This window comes from Drosophila willistoni (genome assembly GCF_018902025.1).
Source record: "Drosophila willistoni isolate 14030-0811.24 chromosome XL unlocalized genomic scaffold, UCI_dwil_1.1 Seg142, whole genome shotgun sequence".
Classification (NCBI taxonomy): Eukaryota; Metazoa; Arthropoda; class Insecta; order Diptera; family Drosophilidae; genus Drosophila; species Drosophila willistoni.
In genome coordinates, this window is record NW_025814053.1 from 1,430,866 (window position 1) to 1,456,081 (window position 25,216).

Genomic DNA, 25,216 nt, shown 5'->3' on the forward strand with positions numbered 1-25,216 from the left:
TTTACTGATGTACTGTGTGGTACTTTGTATACAATTTCAAATGTTAATCGACTAATCAAATTGAAAGCAACTACTAAATTTAAACTATTTATATGTGTATTTATCAAGTGAGCAATAAAATAGAGAAGCAACAAAATGAACAAAAAACGAAACTCAACTCTTGCTTGTTCTTCAAATTGATTCATCGCTGCCAATGGCGAATCTCATATTAAATTCGTCCAACAAAACGCTGTGATGTGACCCACTTTCCTTCTTAACGTCTCAGTTAAGTGCCTTTGAAAATTGAATGATTCTACTCGCATCATCACACACCTGTCAATTGAAAGTCGTCTAAACTTTCCCACATTACCATTTACTTTGCCTTTTATATCCCCACCTTAAAACTAGATGAATTACTTGATTGTTTTAAACGGTTTAGCAACTTTGTGCACAATTTTTGTTGTATTGGAGTTGTGGAATACAGTGTAATGTGTTTTTGGCCAACAATTCGAAAGGAAAGCATTTGTGAAAGGGCAAAACAATTTACAAAATTAAATAATAATTATTACCTTTAATTATAATTTGGCTATTCAATATGACAATTCAATAATTGCTCAACGACTAATTTCTTGCCAAGATTTAATTGTTTCTAGATGTCCTTTATTGAAAGAACTTTTATCTGTCTAAAAGGTATGTCTTGAGAATTGGAAGTTGGCCAAATCGCGTTCACACTGTCTTCATATCAGGTGTGGCTTTGTTTATGCATATATAAATGAGTACAGTCAGTCCCATATGTATTCACCTTTTCTTATAGATATATGCATTGATTATGAAGTAACAAATTAATCTCTTCTTTATTTCATCAAGTTAAATACCTCTTTGCTTATTGAATTGAATGTATAATTTGCCACCGATTCCACCAACTTTCGAAATCTCAGGAATTTGTGACCCTTCTTAAAGGAATACATTTTTAAATGTATATTTTAGACGAAACCTTCTATTTGTTTGTGAACTTTAAGTCTTGGTTGGTCCATAAGGGTTCTATGGGATTATCGCCAAGACTTTGAGGAGAAATATGTAGGTGCTTGATGCAAAAACCTAATTTTCTGGTTTTTAATACACATATTCTTGTTATTTTTGCATTGGAACTTTTTACCTCTCATTTTGGAAAGAAGTTTTTTTTTTGTTTTAAATGTCTGAATTTATATCCAGCGACCAATACTTTTGAGACTGACTGTATGTGCATTTACAGTTCGTGGCGTAATTATAACCTTTAAGTCGAAATGTTGAAAGAGCGAAATGCAAATAAAACACAACAAACCGGTTCAAATATTTAACAATTGGATATCGTCATCATTATCTCGACACAAAAAATGGAATAATGAGCTAGAATAATGTCTTTGGAACAATAGAAATTTAGATTTGCCTAAATGAGAGATATATTTTAAACAAGATTTGTTAAGTATTTTGCAAATATAGACATCTTTATTTACAGGAATAATACATAGTCGAAACATAAGACAAATAAATATACATACATATGGACTGGAAAATAAATAATTCACATTAACTGGTAAGATTTGGGATGAAAATTGAAAAAGCTTTTAAATCCTGAGTTAGTGTAGCTGCTTGCTTTTAGCAAAAATTTAAAATTCAAACAAAAATGACTAAAATTTCAATGAGGGAAAAAGATAACTTCTCTGTATGTGACTTAATTAAAATATTATTGCATTTGCTTTAACAGGTGCTAATTCAAAATATAAATTACACAACGAAAATAATACAGCACGCTCTCCTCTCTAGCAAAGTTGAATTTGTGTTTATCGATAAATTAAACTGGCATCCATATTTTTTTTATCGATAAACAGTGTGTTGAAATGCTGCAGTGGTGAAAAGTCAACCGCAGAAAATAAAAAATACAAATTTCTGGACAATTCAATTTTAACTTCTCGTGTGGAAAACGCCTGTTCTTCGTGCTGTTAAAGAGTAACTAATAGAAATCTAAATAAGTACTTAGAAACAGGCAACTGCAAGTAAGTGAATAGCGGAGCAGAAAAAAGCCATAATTTTGTACTTTTGTGAAATTTGCGAAAAGGAAAAAAGCGTTTTATACGGTGATGGCAGCGTCGTCTTTTGTGGAAGCGGTAGTTGCAAATTGAAAGACTAGCCCAAAAGGCCGATTAATTTGCAGTAGAAAGACCTTTGCGTGAAATTTGTCTGTCCTTACCTTGTCTTTTGTCTCACACCTCCTCACCTAAACCCTGACCCGGCGTCGGCCACGACATTCTCGCACATAGTCGCTGTCGCCGCGTGCTAATCGCAATTGACTATTGCTCTTAGTTATTTGCAATGCAAAAGCAACAAACATCAAGACAATTTCTGATAATTCAGTTTTCGTAATATTTGACATATAACATCTCAGTTTTGATCTAAACAAAATTACTAAGAGGGGAAAAGTGAAAGAAAAATTTATTTGAAAATGTGAGGTTAAGCCTGAATTTAAAACAAAAAAATAAAAGAGAACGCACACATTTGCGTCATGGACGGCGCGTGTATTTGTCGGCTGCGGCGTTTTCGTCGCCGACGCCGCCTCTTATAGGTGGGTGTATCAGACAGTGTGCGTGTGTAGCGTTGCCATTTTATTCTTGCTTATTAATAACAAATCTAGGAATCAAATCGCTTAGAAATTGCCATTTTCACGTGGAGACTCCTTCATACCTCTCTCTCTCTTTTTCACTGTTTGTGTGTGTATGTCGATGCATTTTGGCGCGTTTTAAGAGCTGTTTTGCAGCGTCCAAGTTGTAATCAGTTGCTCTCTCGCTTGCACTCGCTGGCCACATTTAAGTATCAGCTCCAGACAGTGTGACCGAAGTAGGAAGAGAAAGAAAATGCCCTTTGGCATAGACGGGGCGGCGGAAGCCAAAACAAATGCAATGAAATATTTACAAATTGCAATGAAATTATTGCAAATAGAGGAAAGAGATGAGAGTGAATAATATCCTTAGTGATTTTTCTTTGACCGTTGTGATTCATCTTAAAGAAATTTCCAGCTGCTTACCTGTCCCTGTCTCTGTCGCTCTTGCCACCACTATTTGCACTCTTTCTCTCTCTTTTCCTTCTATGTGTGTGTAACAGCTGTTGCCTTTGGCGCGCTTTACTCCTGCTGCTGTTGCGGCATCCCTTCGTCCTGCATAGTGACTCAGTCCAGTCAGTCAGTTGCCTTAATACAGTCAGAGCCACAACACCTCACCAAACAAAAAAAAAAAAGAAAGATAGATTGTGCATTCGTCAGTTGTTGTTGTTAATAATATTTCCTGTTTCTCTCTCGATCATTTTATTCTCAACAGCTTGAAGTTCTTTTTTTTTTTTGGAAACGCGCAGAAGTTGTGTTAATTGTATAGAAAATGGCCCAGGAAGGACAGGATATACCAACATTCAAGTGTGTGCTAGTTGGGGATGGCGGTACCGGTAAAACGACCTTTGTCAAACGCCACATGACCGGTGAATTCGAAAAGAAATATGTTGCCACATTGGGTGTGGAAGTGCATCCATTGATCTTCCACACCAATCGAGGTGCCATACGCTTCAATGTGTGGGATACCGCAGGCCAGGAGAAATTTGGAGGATTGCGCGATGGCTACTATATTCAGGGTCAATGTGCTGTCATTATGTTTGATGTCACATCGCGTGTTACCTACAAGAATGTTCCCAACTGGCATCGCGATTTGGTTCGAGTATGTGAGAATATACCTATAGTTCTGTGCGGAAATAAGGTGGACATTAAGGACAGAAAGGTCAAGGCTAAGAGCATTGTGTTTCACCGAAAGAAAAATCTGCAGGTGAGTTTGAAAATCTTAAAGATCCTTTTATCTTTGATCCGATTTGTAATTGTTGTTTAAACTTATTTTTTCTCCTAACGCAGTATTACGACATCTCAGCCAAATCGAATTATAACTTCGAAAAACCATTCCTTTGGCTGGCCCGCAAGCTGGTCGGTGATCCCAACTTAGAATTTGTGGCTATGCCAGCTCTTCTGCCGCCAGAGGTTAAAATGGACAAAGACTGGCAACTGCAAATTGAGCGTGATTTGCAGGAGGCTCAGGCCACAGCCCTGCCCGATGAGGATGAGGATCTATAAGCAAATTTAAGAAGCATCAGGAAACCACAGAATTAAAAGAGAGACGACACACACATATACACAGACACACACACAAAAACACATTCAATCTGGCGAAAAAAAGAACAAGCGGCAACAATTTATTTATGACGTCGACGTCTTTTCTTAGGAGCTAAAAAGAAGAGCTGCAGCAGCTGTGGTGGACAATAGTTTGCGAGATGCAATGTGAGGAGACCAATGTCAGTTGCGCTCCTCCTTGTTATCCCATCCCATTTTTATACCCTCAGTTGTTGCCTCACTTCTTGTTTCCTAATTCAACATTATTTTTATTAAAAGAAAACAAAACAAAAAAAGAAAACAAAACCACACACAACAAACTTATGTAAGACTTCGTTTTTTTTTTATTCGGGTGTTTCGCAAAATTATTTTATTTTGAAGTTTATTAACAATAAAAAAGGAATGAAAAATAAGCAGAGAGAGAAAGCTTTAGACATAATTATTCCCAATACCCAAATTCTATATCTTTCTTTTCGCCACTAAATTCAAAAACCTTCACATGTTATATTTTATATAATCTAAGAGAGAAAGTGAGAAAAACAAAACAAACAAAAAAAAACTAAGCAAAACAACAAAATAAAAAACGTGAAAAAAGTCGAAAATGCGCTATGCAAATATGGAAGCGAACAATAAAGAGCAAAATATAAATATGTGAACAAAATAAGTCGATACGATTATATATGTATATTTACAAAAGAAAAGAACATTTTCAATGTTCAAAATCAGTAAATTTGGTGATGCTGACTGAAAATATTGATGACTTCAGATGTTGTAAAGAAAATAATGTTTGAGACTTACCGATGCCGAATTCTACGTTGACTCGGATCTATGGATCGGATGCCTGTAGGCATAAGACCAGATAATGGCCTTGACCAATGGCTAAGCTTAATTTCCGATTAGGTAAACCTATCTTTAACTCTTTTTGAAGCATGCCTGAGACTACAGCTAGCCTCCGGTGGTATTTTGGCCCTATCTTTAGCTCTTCCATAGAGGTCAAGGTCCAAAAATCTTAAGATGCTGGTCATGAAGACCAGATTAATTGGACATACATTTAGACACCCTTTTCAACTCTTATCAGGTTTCATACAGCCACACAACAGAGGATAGAGATTTGGCTATAGTTTGCAAAGGTGGCGCTGTACTGTATTTCAATCAAAAAAAACTAAATCCTTTCATTTTATCTGTAATCAAAGCTGCAATTTTTGGGGATTTGTGATTTTTATACTTTAGGATTTCCATACTAGTCGATTTAACGCAAAACATTCCACTCATATTCGGCAGAAACATGAATTAAGAGGTTCTACGAAAGACTAAGCTTAATTTATGATGCGATATCGTGACGACTGAAGTGACAATCCTATTATCATATTATATTATATTATATATCCTGTCACTGTAGACTACTGGCCGAGGAGTTAAAGACTTCTTCCTATTGAGTTCATTATATATTATTGTTTAGTTCGTGTCAAAACTTATGCCATGTAGAAACGACATTTATTTCTTTCTTTTTGTTCTCAAAGTCATTGAGCTTTATAATATAGCGGTACATTTTCAAAATACAATATCTGAAACATCAATGCCTATCTTATCTTATAAAAAGGGCTTGCGAAAGAACCTTTAACCCAGTTTCAGGATTAAAAAGTTAAGTCACCGTCATACATATGTCATACGTGTTTTTAATGGCATTTAATACAGCAGGCAGGGAATACGCCCGTATGCCGATCCTTGTTGTTGCAAGTGATTTTCTGTGTGGAGCAACTGGAAGGAAATGGAAGAAAGTAATTATATATTTCCCTGATTCCCATTTTCACTTACTCCTCGACAATTGTTTTAAAGGTATCCGTGCAGATAGCACGTTTAAGGCATTTGCCATCCTTGCCAAAATCCACATAGTCCTGTCCCCTCTTCAGTAGTGGCAAATATTTAATGAAAATGGTCTCATCCTCGGAATTGCGATATGTGCACACTGGTTCACTTGCTGAAACAGATCAGATCGGAAGAAGGGCATCGAGAAAATCTCTGAAATTGGTTTTATTTCCTTGATCACTCACCTGCATAGCTCTGGGAAGGCATATCCAGCAGCATAATCATCATAGATACGACTATGAGACAAATGAAATGGCTGCGCATCATGAGAAATGGTAAAGATTACTGCTGAGACTTTGATTATGGAGGCTAACACTCTGATGCTGAACTGGAAATTGTCCAAACAACCAGTTTACTATTTATAGTGCGCGATTGTACAATTCTGTTGACTTTGCAAATTAGTCAGTCGTCGTAATTAGCATTTTGAAGAGAAGCTTTCTCAGGCCGAAGCTATAAACTAATTGTATCCGCTCACTATGGTTTACATGGGTGCCGTTTTGGTAAGATATATATACAAATATATGCCTATACAAACAGTATTCCCCCGCAATGTTGTTTAGTTTAAAATTTAAACATAATACTTAAATATGTACATATATTATAAACCCCCTTTAGGAGATTCCATCTCTGTCCATGGTTCTTTAAAGCAGTTCTACCTCTCTCTCTTTCTATATATATCCATCTCGACTGTATACCCCTTAATGAGTAAGCCAATAGCGTTGCGGTTTAGTTAATTAAATAATTGTTCAGATTTACGACTACGAATATAAGTCATGTGTAAAGGTTTGTAAAGATTTCAATTTCGAATCGACAACAAAAAGAGATCAATATAAATATTATGTTTTAGCAATTTATTTTCTGCATATTGAAAAATTTGAAAATCTTATACATATACTGAAAAATTTTCCGATTGATACAGAGAATAAGATAATATTTACTATTTAAAAATTGTAGCTTTATAATCAAGTACATTATAGAATTTGTCTTGACTTAGAGTAACCCTTGCGAATAAGTAAAAGTATCTAGGAATATACTAAATGTTTGTTTTTAATTATATTTATAATTTCAGTTATAATTTTTCTAAAAAATATGAAAAAACAAATGTCACTGATCTAACTAACCCAGTTTTATGATCTGAATGTATTCTATTTGAAATGTTCAATAATGTGAGTATAGAAAACAATTTTGAGTACCAAAAAAGCTCAAATAAAATGAGTGATTACAAGTATTAATAGTTGAACTTATTCAACTGAATTGAATGAGAAAAGGGCGAATGAAATGAATAACTACTAATTTTTGATAAAAGTAAAAAATTTAGACATCTTTTCGCGCTTGAGTCTCTGGGTTTTATCAGAAAAACCTTCTTCCTTAAAAGAAAACAACGATTTGTCTACCACTTACCATAAGGAGCCTTCAGCGAACTATTTATAATCGAAATACTACATATGAATACACCGAGAACTCTGAGCTCAGCCAGTCAGATCGGTTACAGAAGTTTATTCACTCGATCCAATGTGGTAGATAAGAAATATATTTGTATTTTAATATGTTTACGTAGGTACTCCTTAACGGGATTTCAGGGTACCAAAAGTTTTGAATGTACGAACACAGTAAATACAGTAACTATAACAAATTGAAAACAATGTAATGTCTAATATAGATATACATATATTGGTTTAACATACAGTAATACGGTTTTGTTGCTAATTCACAACCAATGAAGGATTCATTAATTTCCTTTTATATTTAAATATAATTGCTCTCCGGGTCCTGGCATATCAATTTGGGACAACAATCGGGAAACGAGCGACGCATATCGGAATCGATTTTACAATTTCCTGTGGGCCGTAAATTATGTCGTCCGCAGCTGCAAATCGGCGTAGAGGCAGGAAGAGGGAAAGAGGTCAAGTTATAACCAGATTGAATGGCGTCATCATTCATTCTCACTTACTAGGCAATCTCGAGTACAAAATCCGGACGACAATAAATCGATTCACAGTGGCCATCGCGATTGATGGGCTTGTATGATTGATTTTTGGGTATCGGTTGCTTTAGCTCCTCGTAGTAACACTGACCGGGATAATCTAAGAGAAATGCGTTTAAATGAATTGACAGAAATAGATAGGATAGATCAGAGCTATGGAATACCTGGATGGATGGCATTGCCACGATAACGTAGATCGGCAAATGTGCCACCAATCATAATGATCGCCAGGATGAGGATCATCATTGGGAAAACGCGAATAACTTTATCTAGTTTCATCGAACTTGACGCTGCTGCTCGGGCCGAGAGACTGAGTCAATTACAATTAATTGTTGTTGCTTTTATATAAAATTAATAATAAACATTGTCTCGAGTGGCTCTCTGTACTAGTGAGTGTGTGTGTGTGTGTTTGTATCTGCGTCGTGACTTTTGTTTGGATAACGGCTTAAGGCTTCCCATTTCCCATGATCATCCGCTCGCTCTTTCTCTCTCTATCTGTTGCACTTGCTATCTCTCTCTGTCTTCTAGTTGAAATCAATTAAAACCCCAAAGCAAAGAGACCCCCAGAAAGCGAGAGTGCAAGCAGGCACACGCGAGAGTGGGGGGTAGGAGGCGTCCCTGACAGTTGGTGACCCCGTTTCTTTTCAAACTGTGGCAAGGTTATTGCTTGTATCCATACAAAATGTATGTAAATTTTTGGTTAACCTTAATTGATGGGAATAAGAATGATTTTTTGCGGTACTTAATACATTACATTAATTAGTCCGTTATCGGCTTATATATGTATAACTAAACTAGGGTCACTTTCGAAATGGAGTTTCGGACTCTTTCAAGCACTTCCGATTGCAATTGTACAACAAGGAACAAAATCTTGAGTAGCGTTACATAAAGGTAACTTGACACAACGTCTTGAAATCACTTCCTTTTTGTTATAGATTTGAGTGATGGGCAAATAAACACTTGATAAAGATTAAATTAGAAGGAAGAACAAATACTTGGAGATACAGACAGAGAGAGAGAGAGAGAGAGAGATTTAGGGAACCCAATTGATAAGAGCCTTCATTAATTGTTTCTAACACGATTTGTCACAGAAATGTTTCAAAGATTCGTATTACTGGTCGTGATTGTGTTTGTTGGATCCACTACGGGATTCAGCACTCAGTATCGTGGCAATACCCGGCATCCAAGTAAGTTTCAATCAATAGCTAAGCCTGATTGCCTAAAACTTTAATTTCATTTCATTTCAGCTTTACCCGAGCATTGCTACTACGAGGAATTGGAGATGTCCATAGCTCTAAATGCCACCAACTATCCTGTGGACTATGATAGTTATTGTGTCAAGGTGCATTGCCGCGATGATTACGTCTTGGTGATACGACAGTGAGTGCAACAAGTTGAAGAGAACTTCCGGTGAAGTAATCCAATTTCTTTCATCCATTCCATTCCAGCTGCGATCGCATGCAATTGCCAAATGGTTGTTCCTTTACATCCAATGATTATGCCCAACCGTATCCAGATTGTTGTGCCCGCCTTGTGTGTTCAAATCGGCCCTAATTAAATGCAAATATTTATATGTATATTAGTAAAGAATTTAAAGTCTGGTTTGCTTTCATTGATACACTTTATGACCTGCAGCAGCAAAAAACATTGAGCCATGATTATGTGATCTATGAATGAGATGTGGGGGGGTCAGTTCATCTCGTTAGTGCTAATCTAAGTGGCAAGTAATAAATATACAACATTTGTAGATCTTTCTCTGTATGTACATATGAGACTGTTATGTGAAAAATTGAATCAGTTTGTCTGACGCTATGAAGGCAGTAACATTTGTCCTCTGTATTTTGGTATTGGGGGCCCATTCCCTATTGGTTATGGCCGGTAAGTACATCAGTAAGAGTCAGTACCCTTGACTTTCTATTGGCTCTCCCTCTCCAACCGTAGTTGATTGCGAAAGTGGTGGCCATAAATTGAAGGTGGGTGAATCGTATAAGCCAGCCGATCGTTGTGTTCAATACACCTGTACAGCGCCCGGAAGTATCACAGGCAAAACGTAAGATATTTTCGTCCCATTTTTTCTGTTTGTAGTTGTATTAACGAAATTGGCATTACAGTTGCGCCTCAGCAGCCAGTTTGAAGCCTTGCCGCATTGTTCAAGATGTTACAAAACCCTTTCCACAATGCTGTCCCAAATTTGAATGCTGAAAAGACTGTATGTATGTATATGTTGACGTTTATCATGCAGTCCAGCTTAGTTTGCTTATAAAGACCAAAATTTTATTCAATTTTGGTTTGGTATACATGCTTGCACTTATGAAATAAATTATATATTCAATATCAATCGATTTCTAAATCTATATATACATATATAGTATATGTTGTCAATTGCCACTAAAAATTGTTTGCTTTGTTAGACTTGGACACATCTATGCATACACGTTTATGTATATATATTTCTCTGATTCTATATATGTATATGTATGTATATATATATAAATATTTGCAATTTGTATAGATCTCTAAAATAACTGCGCTTGAATTTGCAATTTCTGATCGTTATTTTCCTCCATTTCTGCTCTGGCTGGGACTCTGCCCTCTCGAAAGGTGAAAAACTGATCCTTAAAGATTATTTCTTGGGAATTATAGAAATAGAGAAAACCTCTAACTGACAACTAGAGTACCGAGAAAAATAAGTAAAACATTGACAGAATAGAATAGAGAGGTGTTCAAGAAATCAACGAAAATATGAGACTATCAATGCATAAGGATAAAATCCTTAGAAAGTTCTAATTTTGAGTTTTCAGCTTTTCTATTTGTATTTCGCCAAGTGAATGAGCTATTATTATTTCTGTATTTAATTGGTCTAAAAGTTTAAGATTATTTAGCAAATTGCAAATAAACATTTTACATATGCGGGAGACAGAGACAGAGAGAGAGCGAGATCGAGCGAGAAAGGGAGATACATTGAAAAGATAGCGTTCAGCAGGTGCAAATTAACCTAATCTTAAATGAAATCTTAATTTTTGTCGCTTTACCTCTGGTTTTTTTTTGTGATTTCTCTTATTTTTTGTAGATAATCCCATATAGGGACTATATGGTATAACCTGAGCTAGTCTAAAACATTTCTTTTAACTATGGTCCAATAGGAATTAAGGATTGGGTTTGGGATTGGGGGAATGGGAGAGTGGGACTACAAGTAAATATATAATTTTCAATCCCCTAGGCAAACGGCTCCATGCTTTTTAGTCGGGTATTGTTATTATTTGTGGATCAGCAGTAGCACCACCACTGCCCCCCACCTCCTCTTCTCATTGACGCGCCGCTCGCTCTGTTTCCATGAGGCACTCACGAACCAAGATGCGAGCATGCACAATTCCCCGCTTCAGACGCTCTGTGGAGCTGCGTGATCCAGTGTATGTGGGTCTTATGTCCCGTCCCATTTCCTCAATGACCGCCAGGAGTTGGGCATATTTGGTGAGGCCATTGCCGGTGCTCAGATTGCTACCCACTGTTGGCAGATTCGCTGTGGATGTTAGGGGCGTGGTTATGTTCGCCGATGTTTGAGTGGTCACCATCATGGGTGATGGTGATGTGGATGGGGGCGGATACTTAAGCGATTGCGTTTGAGATTGGCTAAGATTCAAGCCCAAATTGCCATTGTTGTTGCCAACAGCAGCTGCTGCTGCTGACGACGAAATGGAGCTACTTGCCGAGTTCCGTGAACCATTTGTAGCAGCTGCTATATTTGCCAGTGATAGAGCTGCTGCAGCTGCTGCTGCCGGCGTGGCTGTGGTATTCGATTGCTGTTGCAAGAGGGCTAATTGTGCCTGCAGGAATTGTGGTGAATATTGGAGGGCAGCCACTGCAGCCGCAGTGGCCGCTGCTGTGGCCGCTGACGAACTCTTTCCGGATGCTGTCGAGCTGTAATCAGAGGAATTGGATGAACGATCCCGATCACGCTTGCTACCACCGCCGCCACTGCCGCTGTTGCCAGTTGTGGAATAATCTGTAGCTGTTACGGATGAGTTGTTACCACCACCACTGCCACCGCTAGAGCCACGCGAATGATGAATAGCAGAGATTTGGATTTGGGGCTGTTGTTCACGTTGCTCACGCTGTTGTTGGTAATTGTAAAAGTTTTGCACTTGCGACCGTGGAATTGGTGTCACCGTGACGTCACTTAACTTCGATTCGACCGCCTGAATGTCCATTATGTCCATGCTTATGCTGAGCCTTGATGACATGCTGCTGCTGCTGGAATGTCAATAAAATTGATATTAGTTAATGTCATATAACAGTGACATGTCCACTTACTTACAGGAATTACTCTTTCACAGTATTTATATCAGTCACTTGTTTGGTTTTTCTTCACTTTTTCCGCTTTTCTACGCACAAACAAATCTATTGCAACAACCACCACAAACACACCTACATACAGATGTCCAACACTAGTGTTGGCTAACGGCTAGACTTGTCTAATAATAAACTGCAGTAAAACGGGGGGCAATATTGTAATTACAGACTGAATATTCTCAAAAAAAAAAAAAAAATGTATTCCTGCTTTAGTTTATTGATTTCAATTGGAATGCTTATTAAGATTTTTATTAATATATATTTTGTGATTTTAAACAGCTGGAGACTGTGCTGTAAAAGTCTCTCAGATCTATCGGATACACATATGAATATATCGTATGTTATCGTTTAATATTGTTCCATCACTAGCCCGACGGCGTCGCGAAAAAAGCCGCAAAATATATACATAGAAAAATAACAATAAAATAAAGAAAAATAAAATCAACTATTTATTTATTTATTTGTTATTGCATACTAAATCAAAATGAGTGGCGGCACCATGCTGTATGGTGGCGATGAGATAGGTGCCCTAGTATTCGATCCCGGCCATCACTCACTACGCGTTGGCTACGCTCAAGAGGATTCGCCCAAGGCAGAGATACCCTCAGTGGTGGGAATTGGTCAGGCTGCCCAAGCTTCAGATACCAATCTGGACCCAGAGACTAAGACGGACAATAATGTGACGCCAGGAAGTAAGTTAAACTGTATATCTCAGATGTCCCATAAATCTTACATCAATCCTCTCCCCAAAATCTTTTTTAGATTCGGATTCCCGCAAGTTCTATGTAGATACGAACTATGTTAATGTGCCCCGCTCCCATATGGAGGTGCAGACATACATGAAGGATGGCATGATTGACAATTGGGAGCTGTTTGAGAAGGTCATCGACTATGCCTATGCCAATGTGATTCAATCAGAGCCGGAATATCATCCAGTTTTATTCTCAGAGGCCTCTTGGAATGTGCGCAACAATCGAGAGAAGCTAACTGAGCTCATGTTTGAGAAGTATAATGTGCCAGCATTTTTTCTGGTCAAGAATGCTGTATTGGCGGCCTTCTCTAGTGGTCGAGCCACCGCTCTTGTAGTGGACAGTGGAGCTACTCACACCTCGGCTGTGCCAGTGCATGAAGGCTATGTTTTGTCGCAAGCGGTGGTCAAGTCACCATTGGGCGGTGATTTTCTTTCCCGTCAATGCCGGCAGCATCTAGAGAAGCATGGCATCGATTTGTCGCCCGTATATAAGATTGCCTCCAAGGATGTGGTGAAGGAGCGTGACAATGCCCGTTGCACCTTACGCAAATTGCCCGAAAATCTTACACAATCGTGGCAGAACTATATGCTGCAACTTATGATGCAGGACTTCCAGATGAACGTGCTACAAGTTTTGGAAAATCCCTACGATGAACGGGTGGCCGCTCAAATACCAACCGTTCACTATGAGTTTCCCAATGGCTATCATCAGGATTTTGCCTCGGAGCGGTTTAAAATTGCCGAAAGCCTATTCGATAATGCCATGTTAGGAGCCGGTCAATTGGCCTCCACCAGTGTGGGCATGTGTGATGCTGATGTCCGTCTCTCGCTTTTTGGCTCTGTGGTTGTTACTGGTGGCAATACCCTGCTTCAGGGTTTCCCCGAACGTCTAAATCGGGATCTCCAATTGAGGGCACCATCGAATACGCGTCTGAAAATGATATCGGCCAATGGCAGTGTGGAACGACGATTTGGCGCCTGGATCGGTGGCTCCATTTTGGCTAGTATCGGCACCTTCCAACAGATGTGGATATCGTCGCAGGAATATGAGGAGGCCGGCAAGAGTCAAGTGGAGCGCAAATGCCCCTAGATTCTAGACATATACATTCTTTTCCCAAACCAACCCAAATCCCAAGAAAACAAATTTTTTAATTGTAAAGACACACACACACACACAAAATCTAATCTCTAATCTAATCGATGTATGTATAAATAATCTGTAAAATTATCCATCAAAATTGAGATGCTTCCCTTTCAATTGCCAGCTGCTGCTCCTGTTGTAGTCGTCTCAATTTTGAATTGAACTCTCTCAGTCTGTGGGGAGTTTTTGGTTGGCAGCGGCGGCGGCTTTGGTTGTTGCTGGTGCTGGTTGTTTGTCAGTGGCGATGGTTTCTTTTTAGTTTCGACTAGATCCTCCATTAGTTCATACGCTATGGAAATTGAGTGCAATTTTGGTGTACATCTTCGATTGAATGATTTGAAATTTGTGGGCTTAACCAAGGGTTTACGTCGCATCAACGTGTCCTGGGTAATGTCTTTGCAAAGTTGTAAAAACCGTCACATAGCTCCGGACATGGTATTTTGACAAACGCATTGCTAAGAGAGAAGAAAACAAATTAATAATAGAAAAACAAAGGAAACGTTTTTAACCCTTTCATTCGCTTACCTTGGCGTTCAACACATCCTCGGTCCAATCCTCTTTGGCTATGCGGCTGACAGCATTGACGAGAATTTTTTTTACCTTTACCACATTCTCTTTGAACGTTTTGAGGACATCTTGGACATTGACACCCTCGCATCCCATGCGCCAGCAATCATAATCTGTTGCTATGGCCACTGAGCCGTATAACAAACCAGCTTCCTTGGCCAGCACCACCTCGGGACAGGTGGTCATATTGATGAGATCTCCACCCCATTGACGGAACATGTTGCTTTCAGAGCGTGATGAGAAACGTGGTCCCTCAATCGTTACTATGGTGGCCTTATCATGGGCTGGTATCTCTAACTCTTTGGCCGCCTCCAATATTAGATTTCTTGTGCGTTCACTAAATGCCGGATACATGGGCAGATGGCAGACACCGCGTGGACTTTGACTGCTGCCGTCATAGAAAGTTTGCATTCGCTTTGTGGTTCGGTCAATGAAATCATGCGGTACGACCAATTGTCCGGGTTTGATATCCTCACGCAGAGATCCGCAGGCTGTCGACACTATCAGATGAGTGCAACCCACTTGACGCAGAGCCCAGATATTGGCACGATAATTGACATTGGATGGCATGATGTCATGCTTACGTCCATGTCGAGCCAAAAGGACACACTGGACACCAGCGATTTCACCTTCGATTAAAGCATCAGATGGATTACCATATGGCGTTTCCACAATCTTTTCTTGCCGCTGTTCCAATATATCTGGATCATCTAGGCCAGAGCCTCCAATGATGCCAATCTAAGAAATGAGAAGGACGGATACGTGAAAAAGAAGGAGATGGTAAAGTACGCGTTGCTGTACTAACTAACCTTAACTGGTATGGGATCCAGATCAGTGTCTTTGCACTTGATGTGTATCATGGCGATGGCGATGGATTCAAAGATGTTTCTCGTGCGGCGGCTGCTGCTTTGCTGTTGAAAATGTGCTTCTTATCCGCTGATAGCGTCTTTGCCCTGTATGTCTGTCTATCTCTCTCTGTGTGCGTGTTGGTGATAAGCGCGTGTGCGTGTTTATGAGCAATACCTCATCTTCGGGCATATAAGATCCGTTTAAACATTTCATTACAGTAATATTCGAAATTTTCGCAAAAGCTATATTCGTATTCAGCTATATAATAAACACATCAAAATATGAATAAAACCCATGGAATATTTTTTCAACATGAAGCTACAATGAAAGCTGTTCTTTATTACATTCTAAAAGATGTAGGTACAAAGACACAAACGTCGAATGTTTTCAAATAATTGGAAAAAAAAAATGCAGGTGCATATCAGAGCAAAGCTCCATTTTGTTCATAGAGTATACAAAAATCAATGTAGCCAACTGTTTTTATCGGCTTCTGTTATCGATTAATTGGAAAAACCGCATGCTAGTGATGGGAAAGATTGGATACAGCGTAAACAGCTGCCGGGTGGCACGTGCACATAAGACAAATTAGAAATGATTGAGCAGGACTTGCCTGGTCAGTATATAGACGATATCGAAGATTTGATCTCTCCAGATGATATAAAACCTCGTGAGCGTTATGAAAATAAAAAGAATGTAACGGTACGGGCAAAGAAGCAGAAGCAGCGTTCACAAATCAAAATCAAACCCGACGAGGAGGTAGATGATGCAAAGACGTTGCGTGCTCCCATTCACGAAAGTGTCATACCAGGCACACAAAAGGTCTATATCAAGACATGGGGATGCGCTCACAATAATTCTGATTCGGAATATATGGCAGGACAATTGGCCTCTTATGGCTATCAATTGTGCTCAGGCAAGGATGAGGCTGATCTATGGCTACTCAATAGCTGCACCGTAAAGAACCCATCAGAGGATACATTTCGCAATGAAATCGAGTCGGGCATGCAGAATGGCAAACATGTTGTGGTGGCCGGTTGTGTGCCCCAGGGTGGACCTAAATCCGAGTATTTACGTGGCCTGTCTGTGATTGGAGTACAACAGATTGATCGGGTTGTGGAGGTGGTTGAGGAAACACTTAAGGGGCACAGTGTACGTCTATTGCAGAATAAGAAAGTGAATGGTCGCCGTGTGGCTGGCGCTTCCTTGGCTTTACCCAAAGTCCGAAAGAATCCGCTTGTGGAGATCATATCGATCAATACCGGATGTCTCAACCAATGCACCTACTGCAAGACGAAGCATGCCCGCGGTGATTTGGCCAGCTACCCGCCAGAGGAAATTGTGGAACGGGCGCGTCAATCTTTTGCCGAGGGTTGCTGTGAGATTTGGTTAACTTCTGAGGATACGGGTGCCTATGGGCGAGATATTGGAAGCTCGCTGCCGGAACTGCTTTGGCAGCTGGTTGAGGTCATACCAGAGCACTGTATGCTGCGCGTGGGCATGACCAATCCACCATACATACTGGAACATCTGGAGGAGGTGGCAAAAGTTTTGCAGCATCCGCGTGTTTACTCATTTTTGCACGTTCCCGTTCAAGTAAGAGAATTTTAAGCCAAAAATTTCGCATTTCTTTAATCTTCTTAAGTGACGCTTTTGTTTTTTTTTAGAGTGGCAGCGACTCCGTTCTTGGCGAAATGAAGCGAGAATACTGTCGGAAGGACTTTGAGCATGTGGTGGACTTTTTGCGTGCACGAGTTCCCGGGCTAACCATAGCCACCGATATTATTTGCGGGTTTCCCACTGAAACCGAAGCCGACTTTGAAGAGACAATGACGCTCTGCGAAAAATATCGCTTCCCCAGCCTCTTTATTAATCAGTTCTTTCCACGACCTGGTACACCGGCAGCTAAAATGGAACGCATACCTGCAAATCTGGTTAAGAAACGTACCAAACGCTTGACCGATCTCTTTTACACCTACGAGCCGTACGCTGGTCGTGTTGGTGAGGTCTACGCTGTTTTAGTAACCGAAATCTCTCACGACAAACTGCACTATGTGGGCCACAATAAAAGCTACGAACAGATTCTCCTACCCATGCGAAAGAATCTGTTGGGTACCAGAGTTCATGTTCGGATTACAAGTGTCAGTAAGTTCAGCATGATGGGCGACATATTGGATGATGAAAGCGAATGGAGAAGATGTGACCGCAAGCAAGAGGATAAGCAGCAAAAACAACAGATCACTGAAAACCTAAAGGAGAGCCGTTGGCAGAAGCTACATCATCCGTATTTGGGTATTGCCCTTGTCATAGGAACCTTGGCTTATATTATACACTTGCTAATGCGCGTAATATTTAGTTCCACCTTGTTAAACGAATAAAAAGAAAAATAAATTCAATTGAGGCCCGTTATTGTATTGTACATTTTTAAATTTCCCCCTATTGTGATTAACTAAATAGTGATATTTAGTTTTGTGGCTGGAGCTGGAAGTCCAGCGATGAAAAAGATCATCGATATATCGGACATGACCAGTGTCATCGATAGTATGCATGGTGGTGCCATTGATGGATTTCCTAGCTCTAATTTTAACCATCGCTAATGTATGTTGACATCTGGTCGCTGTGGCTTTGGAAAAGAATAATTTATTTTTTTGTGATAATTCATTGTGATCGGTCAAGGAGTTGTTGTTGATTGCACTATTAGTTTGTTAGTCACTTCATGGAATTGTGCTAGATAAAAGTGGTAACTTTTCTTCGAGAAAGGTGAGTGTAAACATGAAATTGCAAAAAAAAACTAACAAAAAAAGAAGGAAAAATTCAATTACATTTCCGCGACCAAGTCTGCTTTTGTAGTTGTGCGTCCGTGTGTGAGTGTGTGTGGGATGCATGACGTAAAAGCAAAGCAATAACGCAGTGTGCGTGCGTTTACATTTGCCATTGCATACATGTAATTAGAAAAAGAATTGATTTTAGATGAAAATTTCAACAAAAACAACAAAAAACAAAAAAACAACACAGCAGGCGAAATGCTGTAAATGTGTCGCTATGTAAATGTAAGCCGCCGCATATGCCACAAGCTGTGCATAGTTTAGTGTTGTAAAACGTTGCCGAATAACTATGTTATTACTGTTGTTTTTCACTTTATTGCTCTTGTTTCTTTATCTACGTCTACTTTGTTTCCATTCTTATTTGATTTCAATTTGTTTTAATAGTTTATTTTGTTTTCTTGGTTGCTAGACGCAACGGCCTCAAAAAACAAAAAAACGACAGTTGGCATTTGAATTTTGGCGTTAACTCACACACATAGACACATAGTTATTATATATATAAACACAAACACATACTCTTGCACACACATTTGCCGAAACAGACGCCGTCGGCGACCTCGACATAGAAGAGTGAGAGAGAGACAGAGAGACGCGCAGCAAGCCTGGCAGATTTTGAAAGCTGAAGTTTTGGTTGCTACTTTTTTTGTTTTTTTTTTTTTTCTTTTTTGTTAGATTTCATTTCACTTTATTCGATAATTTAAGTGGTGAGTAAACCCACACACAAACACACACGCATGCAAACACATGCAAAGACTCCCATATGCATGCAAACACACACACACAAACACACTCGCACTTGCCGCCACATATGTACATATATCTGGCATGAAAATAAAAACCTACTCTATTAAGGGCTAACAAAAAATATTTCTGATTTTGTTTGTTTGCAATTTATGTTCATTTCAGCCGATAAGAGGAGAGAGAGAGAGAACTAATTGCATTCTTAATACTTTAACTGCATTAAAAAAAAAACCAACAAGCTGGAGAATGGATCAAATCACAATAGGACAAAGCGTTAAAATTAAGCGAACCGATGGACGCGTCCATTCGGCTGTCGTATCCAAAATCAATGAACCAGCCCGTTGCATCACAGTGGAATGGTATGAGAGGGGCGAGACTAAGGGCAAGGAAGTGGAACTTGATGCCATAATCCCATTGAATCCAGAACTCTCACGAATGGACCCAAATGGCGGTGGAGTCGATCAAAATTCAGCTCCCGAGCCAAAGAAACAGGCAACAGCGCCGATAAATCTAACACGCAATCCCACGCAATCGGCTATCGGTGGTGGCAACTTGACCAGCCGCTTCACAATTGGTGGTCAGCAACTCAACAAAATCCACGAGACAACAACAGCAGCTGCAACAATGATTGGCGGCTCCAGTTTGGGCATCGTCCATCCGTTAACCAATAGCAATAGCAGCAATACAACAAATATTCCGAGTGCAGCGTCGAATACCACAGGATTGCAACGGCCAGGGCGATATAGCAATGCTAGCTCCATTGCTGCAGGGGGTGGCCAACAACAAATACGTCAACCCTCGGCAGCAGCGGGTGGTAGTCAGAACACTATTGCTGCTAGCGGCGATAGAGGAGGTGGTGGCAACTCCTCTACTACAACCACCAACACCACTACCAACAATTCAACCGCCACTACGGGGGGAGCTCCTGGAGCGGGAGGACCACGTCGTTCGCATGCCCTCAAAGAAGTGGAACGGCTCAAGGAGAATCGCGAAAAACGTCGGGCACGTCAGGCTGAGATGAAAGAGGAAAAGGTGGCATTAATGAATCAAGATCCCGGTAATCCCAATTGGGAGACGGCGCAAATGATACGCGAATATCAAAGTACTCTCGAGTTTGTACCCCTTATGGATGGCCAGGTGGCAGACGATCATCAAATAACAGTATGTGTACGCAAGCGACCCATTAGCCGCAAGGAGGTCAATCGCAAGGAGATCGATGTTATATCAGTGCCTCGCAAGGATATGCTCATTGTCCATGAGCCGCGCAACAAAGTCGATTTGACCAAGTTATTGGAGAATCATAAATTTCGCTTCGATTATGCATTCAATGATACATGCGACAATGCCATGGTGTACAAGTGAGTATTTCGTTTCCCACTCCCCCTTCCCTTCCTCCCGCAACATATACAAACTAGCATGAACGCACGCTTTTACTGTGGGCGGGCAGTTAGAGATATTAGAGATGACATTTTTTCAAATCTTTAAGATAGTAATCAAGTGTTTTCCGAACTAATATCGATGAGTGTACAAAATCTGTTTCAAATCTCGTGATGTTTGCATATAGTAATTATAACACGTATATAGTTATGATTCGTGACTATAATTCTCTCATCTTTAAGAGCGACTTGGTCACAAACACACTTCCACACACACACACACACAATCAAACATATACAAGTTCAAAGTGGTCGCCTCCCGAAATAGCCAAGTTTGCTATTGTTGTTGTTGTTATTGTTGTATGACTAAACACAAAAAGTTGTTTCATTCGCCTCACTGAACTTGCAGTAAAAAACAAACAAAAACCATGAGCCGCAGCAGCAACAACGAAAATTGAATTCTCCTCTTCTTTCTTTTGGCTTGTGAGAACAATTTTTGAACAGTAACCGTCGCTTGGCCCCATTTGTCATTGTTTACTTTTGTTATTATCACTCAATTCGATCTAGTGCCCCTACTCCCTCCCTATCTCTCTCTCTCTAAATATCTTTGTTATGCTTGTTTATTGGAAACTTGTTTTTTGCATATATTTCTTCTATCTTCTATTACTGTTCTTCTTCCGGTTTTTGTTTGTTATCCCCATGAGTCAATTGGTAAAAATTAATGATGAGTAAATTGTGCCCTCTCACTCGCTCTCACCAACTGATAGTGATTAAGCCATTACCCAGCGAACATTTTGCACACATTGAATTTATTAAGCCTAATGACGTCACGTTGCATAAAAATATAAAAATTGATTGATTAATACTCTATTAATTCGAAATTGTATGAATGGCCTGGCCAATCTGGTCTAACGCCAGAAGATCGAAAAGAAATGTTCGGTAGGTGGGTGAGGGAAGTCCCTCAACTGCTTGCAAGCAGTTCTGCAAGAACTATACATATATTGAAATTCAAATCAAACTTTATTTTGGCAATAAATTTTTTTTCCACAGATATACAGCCAAGCCCCTGGTGAAGACCATCTTCGAGGGTGGCATGGCTACCTGCTTTGCCTATGGGCAAACTGGATCTGGCAAGACTCACACCATGGGCGGAGAGTTTAATGGCAAGGTGCAGGATTGCAAAAATGGTATCTATGCCATGGCAGCCAAAGATGTTTTTGTCACTCTGAATACGCCGCGTTATCGTTCCCTCAATTTGGTCGTTTCGGCCAGTTTCTTCGAGATTTACAGTGGAAAGGTAATAAGAAATCACTTGAATAATAATAGCTACCTCGTACTCATTTGAGATTTCCATCTTTCTTCCTCCGTTTCAGGTATTCGATCTTCTGGCGGACAAGCAAAAGCTGCGCGTTTTAGAAGATGGCAAACAACAGGTTCAAGTTGTCGGCCTTACCGAGAAAGTGGTGGACGGTGTGGAGGATGTGCTCAAACTTATCCAGCATGGCAATGCCGCTCGCACCTCCGGTCAAACATCGGCTAATTCGAATTCATCACGCTCGCATGCCGTCTTCCAAATAGTCCTACGACCGTCAGGATCAACGAAAATCCATGGTAAATTCTCATTTATCGACTTGGCTGGCAACGAGCGAGGTGTTGACACCTCATCGTCCGATCGCCAGACACGCATGGAAGGAGCGGAAATCAATAAATCGCTTCTAGCACTCAAAGAGTGTATTCGGGCATTGGGCAAACAATCGGCACATTTGCCATTCCGAGTATCAAAACTAACGCAAGTGCTGCGAGACTCATTCATTGGTGAGAAGAGTAAGACATGCATGATAGCCATGATCTCGCCAGGCTTGAGTTCATGTGAACATACCTTAAATACATTACGCTATGCCGATCGTGTCAAGGAACTAGTGGTCAAGGATGTGGCTGAAATTGGACCCGGTGATAGTGAACCAGTTGATTTGATGGATGACGAGGATGAAGATGAACAGCTGCAACAACAGCAATTCATGCAGCAACAACGGCAGAGCCAAGGAAAATATCCAGCCCATCAACAGCAGCGCACATCGAGTGTCCATAACAACAATAATAACAACAATAAGAACGGCAATGCGGCAAACATGGATCTGGCTATGCTTAGTTCCTTAAGTGTGAGTATACATTTACAAATACAACTGCAACTTGTGTATATAGACCAAGAGGCATTTAGCTTTAAGTAGAAACGAAGAAGGTAGAGCTAGAATTAGTCCTTTCCGTCGCAAGAGTGGCTACTGTGAAAATACGAATCGAAAACGAAGATAATAGGCCTCTACTTAATTTTTAAACGAGCAAAGAAGGCTTTGCATTTAATGTCTGTGTGGAAGAGTTTTTGGCTTAGTAATCTTTGCTTTATTTTCTCTAAGCACACACATATATTTTTCTACGCACATTTAATAAGTACTCGGATATATATACATATATATATATATATATATATATATATAGAAAAGCGTATATTTTTAACAAAAAGATAAAGATTTAATTAAAAATGCGTGGATGTCTAACGGAGCGACGGCATCAAGCAGCTGGTGGTGGAGGTGGAGATTCCAGCAGCAATGGTGGTGAACCAAGACGCCGACAACAGACTGCAGCGATGCCCCATACTGCCCGATTGAATAATGTGCGAGCATTGCGTTCCGTCTATGCACCCGGAGCGAAGGGATCAAGTGCTGGGGGAAAATCATCAACTACAAGCTTAACAGGGAAAGGAGGAGCAGGAGGATCAAAGAGCGGCGGCGGGTCATCTGCCAGGGTCGTCGGGTCATGTGTCAACAAGAGCATCGGTGGTTCAAAAGTTTGGAATCGCAATAGGCCAACAAATCCATCTAGAGGAGCCGCTGCTCCTGCCACAGCCAGAACTTACAGTGTTTATGCCAAGCAGAAGAAACCGTCATCGAGTGGCAAGCAGGCGCCGAAGCAGCAGCCGCTTGTTGCCAAGAAATGGAACACATCACCGCCGACGCCGCCATTGGACGTGGAAAGTGGTAGACGACGACTCAAAGCCAATAATGGCCAACGTGGCTATGACATGTTCTATGTGAACTGGTCGCATCAGAAGGCTGACAAGACGACGACGACATCGTCAGAGATGAGCTCGTCGGACGGTTTTGTGGCCCGAGGGCAAAGGCTTTACAACAATCGCGCTTCGAATAGAACCACCCAAGCTCACCAACATGAGACTAGCATTAAAAAGAAGGATGATGAGAAGCATTCGAGGTCTTCCCGTCGACTATTTCATCGTCTGCCTTCGGCTGGAGAACGTTATGCTGAAAAAAAGAAAACCGAGAATGATGATATTATCGAAATGTCTGCTCTAATTCGGGCGGTACGGGTAACCTTGTCCAATTTGGCTGTGGAAGATGTTCCACCACTGCCGCCGCCGCCACAGTTTGCTGGCGATTCACCCCATCTGAGACGCTATAAGACAGAAATTGTCTTCTCCATGCAAAATTGCAAAGATCAAACCTTACTCGAATATGCTCGGAAATTGCCACAAGTTTAGCAAATGAATGAACAATTAGAACAAAAGAAAAAAAAAAAAAAAACAGTTTCAAGTTATACGAGTTTTCCAAATTTGTATTAATCCCCCTTGGACCAATCCCTTTTGGACCACGACAAGTCGGAAATTCGTTGAAATTACAAATGTTATATATTGTTATTAATGCATATACATATATATATATATATATAGTGTATGTAGGGTAAAAAAAAGAAAGAAACAAAAAGTCAATAAATCTACCCCGGGAAAATAAGAAATCATTTTAGTTTAGTTGTTTAGTATGAAGCATAATCATTAACGTCTGTTCTAATTGGGTTTTCCTTAGATTGAATCTGTTGACTAATTTTGCATTGAACTTTCTGCTCTCTTTTTTAGGAACATGATATGTCTGATGAACTGATTGTGCAACATCAAGCGATTGATGATTTGCAGCAAACTGAGGAAATGGTTGTCGAATTCCATCGAACTGTTAATGCAACTTTGGAGACTTTCCTGGGCGAATCGAAGGCCCTGTATGATTTAACCAATTATGTTGATTATGATCAGGATGCATATTGTAAGCGAGGCGAGACAATGTTCTCGCAGTTGTTTGATATTGCCATCCAATGCCGTGATATGATGGCCGATTATCGTGCTAAATTGGCCAAGGAGGAGATGTTATCGTGTAATTTTAAGGCGCCCAATAGCAAACGTTAGAAGCAGCAACCAGCAGCAGAAGAATGATATCACAACTATCACACACACACACGTCATTTCTCTAACACCTACATACACACACCATTACCCATCAAACTTTAAACTAAAAGTCAAGCGATAGAAAGAACCCCAGTCGGTTGTATTCGCAATTTCTCTATTATCTAAGATTAGCGGATGTAATCCTCTAGTCCAAAAAACCAGTCGACTACTACCACAACTAATACTGATTCTGATTCATATTATTTCGAGTTGGACCCCCACAATACAATCATTTTAGATGAATGAATGAATGAATGTTGAACATTATAAACAAATAAAGCCCAAGAATTATCAAGCCAATTTCTCACCATACCCACACCACACACTCATGTAC

At 40.0% G+C, this 25,216-nt stretch overlaps 11 protein-coding genes across 15 annotated transcripts; 7 read left to right on the forward strand and 4 right to left on the reverse strand.

Annotated features, from left to right (window-relative positions):
• The first annotated feature begins 1,859 nt into the window (after positions 1–1,859).
• On the forward strand, positions 1,860–4,817 carry LOC6652980 (GTP-binding nuclear protein Ran). The gene is made up of 3 exons (XM_002075252.4): positions 1,860–2,012; positions 3,327–3,818; positions 3,902–4,817. Exons 2-3 carry the CDS (start codon positions 3,384–3,386, stop codon positions 4,115–4,117), a joined length of 651 nt encoding a protein of 216 aa, XP_002075288.1. The 5' UTR covers positions 1,860–2,012; positions 3,327–3,383; the 3' UTR covers positions 4,118–4,817.
• Positions 4,818–5,612: 795 nt separating this feature from the next.
• Positions 5,613–6,324, reverse strand: LOC6652981. The gene is made up of 3 exons (XM_002075253.4): positions 6,205–6,324; positions 5,969–6,131; positions 5,613–5,911 (listed from the first exon to the last, which is right to left on the reverse strand). Exons 1-3 carry the CDS (start codon positions 6,284–6,286, stop codon positions 5,830–5,832), a joined length of 327 nt encoding a protein of 108 aa, XP_002075289.2. The 5' UTR covers positions 6,287–6,324; the 3' UTR covers positions 5,613–5,829.
• Positions 6,325–7,501: 1,177 nt separating this feature from the next.
• LOC6652982 lies at positions 7,502–8,307 on the reverse strand. 2 transcript variants are annotated; one of them, XR_006954431.1, is made up of 4 exons: positions 8,168–8,307; positions 7,971–8,103; positions 7,705–7,886; positions 7,502–7,642 (listed from the first exon to the last, which is right to left on the reverse strand). XR_006954431.1 is itself a non-coding variant. In XM_002075254.4 (3 exons), exons 1-3 carry the CDS (start codon positions 8,280–8,282, stop codon positions 7,766–7,768), a joined length of 369 nt encoding a protein of 122 aa, XP_002075290.2. In that variant the 5' UTR covers positions 8,283–8,307; the 3' UTR covers positions 7,670–7,765. The 2 variants fall into 2 exon arrangements, 1 of the variants encoding a protein (XP_002075290.2); XM_002075254.4 differs by lacking the exon at positions 7,502–7,642 and having other exon boundaries at positions 7,670–7,886.
• Positions 8,308–8,995: 688 nt separating this feature from the next.
• Positions 8,996–9,604, forward strand: LOC6652983. Its single transcript, XM_002075255.3, has 3 exons — positions 8,996–9,190; positions 9,251–9,383; positions 9,452–9,604. The coding sequence occupies exons 1-3, from the start codon at positions 9,097–9,099 to the stop codon at positions 9,555–9,557; spliced, it is 333 nt and encodes a 110-aa protein (XP_002075291.1). The 5' UTR covers positions 8,996–9,096; the 3' UTR covers positions 9,558–9,604.
• A 192-nt stretch (positions 9,605–9,796) lies between these two features.
• Positions 9,797–10,341, forward strand: LOC6652984 (la1-like protein 13). The gene is made up of 3 exons (XM_002075256.4): positions 9,797–9,881; positions 9,945–10,053; positions 10,115–10,341. Exons 1-3 carry the CDS (start codon positions 9,815–9,817, stop codon positions 10,203–10,205), a joined length of 267 nt encoding a protein of 88 aa, XP_002075292.1. The 5' UTR covers positions 9,797–9,814; the 3' UTR covers positions 10,206–10,341.
• Positions 10,342–10,837: 496 nt separating this feature from the next.
• LOC6653061 (homeotic protein ocelliless) lies at positions 10,838–12,518 on the reverse strand. 3 transcript variants are annotated; one of them, XM_002075257.4, is made up of 2 exons: positions 12,319–12,518; positions 10,838–12,251 (listed from the first exon to the last, which is right to left on the reverse strand). In XM_002075257.4, exon 2 carries the CDS (start codon positions 12,242–12,244, stop codon positions 11,309–11,311), a length of 936 nt encoding a protein of 311 aa, XP_002075293.2. In that variant the 5' UTR covers positions 12,245–12,251; positions 12,319–12,518; the 3' UTR covers positions 10,838–11,308. The 3 variants fall into 3 exon arrangements, with proteins under 3 accessions (XP_002075293.2, XP_023037159.1, XP_023037160.1); XM_023181391.2 differs by having other exon boundaries at positions 10,838–12,254; XM_023181392.2 differs by having other exon boundaries at positions 10,838–12,254; positions 12,315–12,518.
• Positions 12,519–12,715: 197 nt separating this feature from the next.
• LOC6653062 (actin-like protein 6B) lies at positions 12,716–14,362 on the forward strand. The gene is made up of 2 exons (XM_002075258.4): positions 12,716–13,045; positions 13,116–14,362. The coding sequence occupies exons 1-2, from the start codon at positions 12,838–12,840 to the stop codon at positions 14,192–14,194; spliced, it is 1,287 nt and encodes a 428-aa protein (XP_002075294.1). The 5' UTR covers positions 12,716–12,837; the 3' UTR covers positions 14,195–14,362.
• Positions 14,359–15,975, reverse strand: LOC6653063 (S-methyl-5'-thioadenosine phosphorylase). The gene is given in 3 exon segments (XM_002075259.4): positions 14,359–14,700; positions 14,771–15,550; positions 15,622–15,975. Coding segments are annotated over 3 exon segments (1,173 nt in total). The 5' UTR covers positions 15,673–15,975.
• Positions 15,976–16,192: 217 nt separating this feature from the next.
• Positions 16,193–18,067, forward strand: LOC6653064 (threonylcarbamoyladenosine tRNA methylthiotransferase). Its single transcript, XM_002075260.4, has 2 exons — positions 16,193–17,254; positions 17,326–18,067. The coding sequence occupies exons 1-2, from the start codon at positions 16,253–16,255 to the stop codon at positions 18,034–18,036; spliced, it is 1,713 nt and encodes a 570-aa protein (XP_002075296.1). The 5' UTR covers positions 16,193–16,252; the 3' UTR covers positions 18,037–18,067.
• A 168-nt stretch (positions 18,068–18,235) lies between these two features.
• On the forward strand, positions 18,236–25,182 carry LOC6653065 (kinesin-like protein Klp10A). 2 transcript variants are annotated; one of them, XM_002075261.4, is made up of 5 exons: positions 18,236–18,418; positions 19,390–20,582; positions 21,651–21,897; positions 21,974–22,759; positions 24,523–25,182. In XM_002075261.4, the coding sequence occupies exons 2-5, from the start codon at positions 19,471–19,473 to the stop codon at positions 24,841–24,843; spliced, it is 2,466 nt and encodes an 821-aa protein (XP_002075297.1). In that variant the 5' UTR covers positions 18,236–18,418; positions 19,390–19,470; the 3' UTR covers positions 24,844–25,182. The 2 variants fall into 2 exon arrangements, with proteins under 2 accessions (XP_002075297.1, XP_046867637.1); XM_047011681.1 differs by lacking the exon at positions 18,236–18,418 and adding an exon at positions 19,011–19,187.
• LOC111519635 lies at positions 22,986–24,344 on the forward strand. The gene has a single exon (XM_023181316.2). It carries the CDS (start codon positions 23,137–23,139, stop codon positions 24,148–24,150), a length of 1,014 nt encoding a protein of 337 aa, XP_023037084.1. The 5' UTR covers positions 22,986–23,136; the 3' UTR covers positions 24,151–24,344.
• Positions 25,183–25,216: the final 34 nt, after the last annotated feature.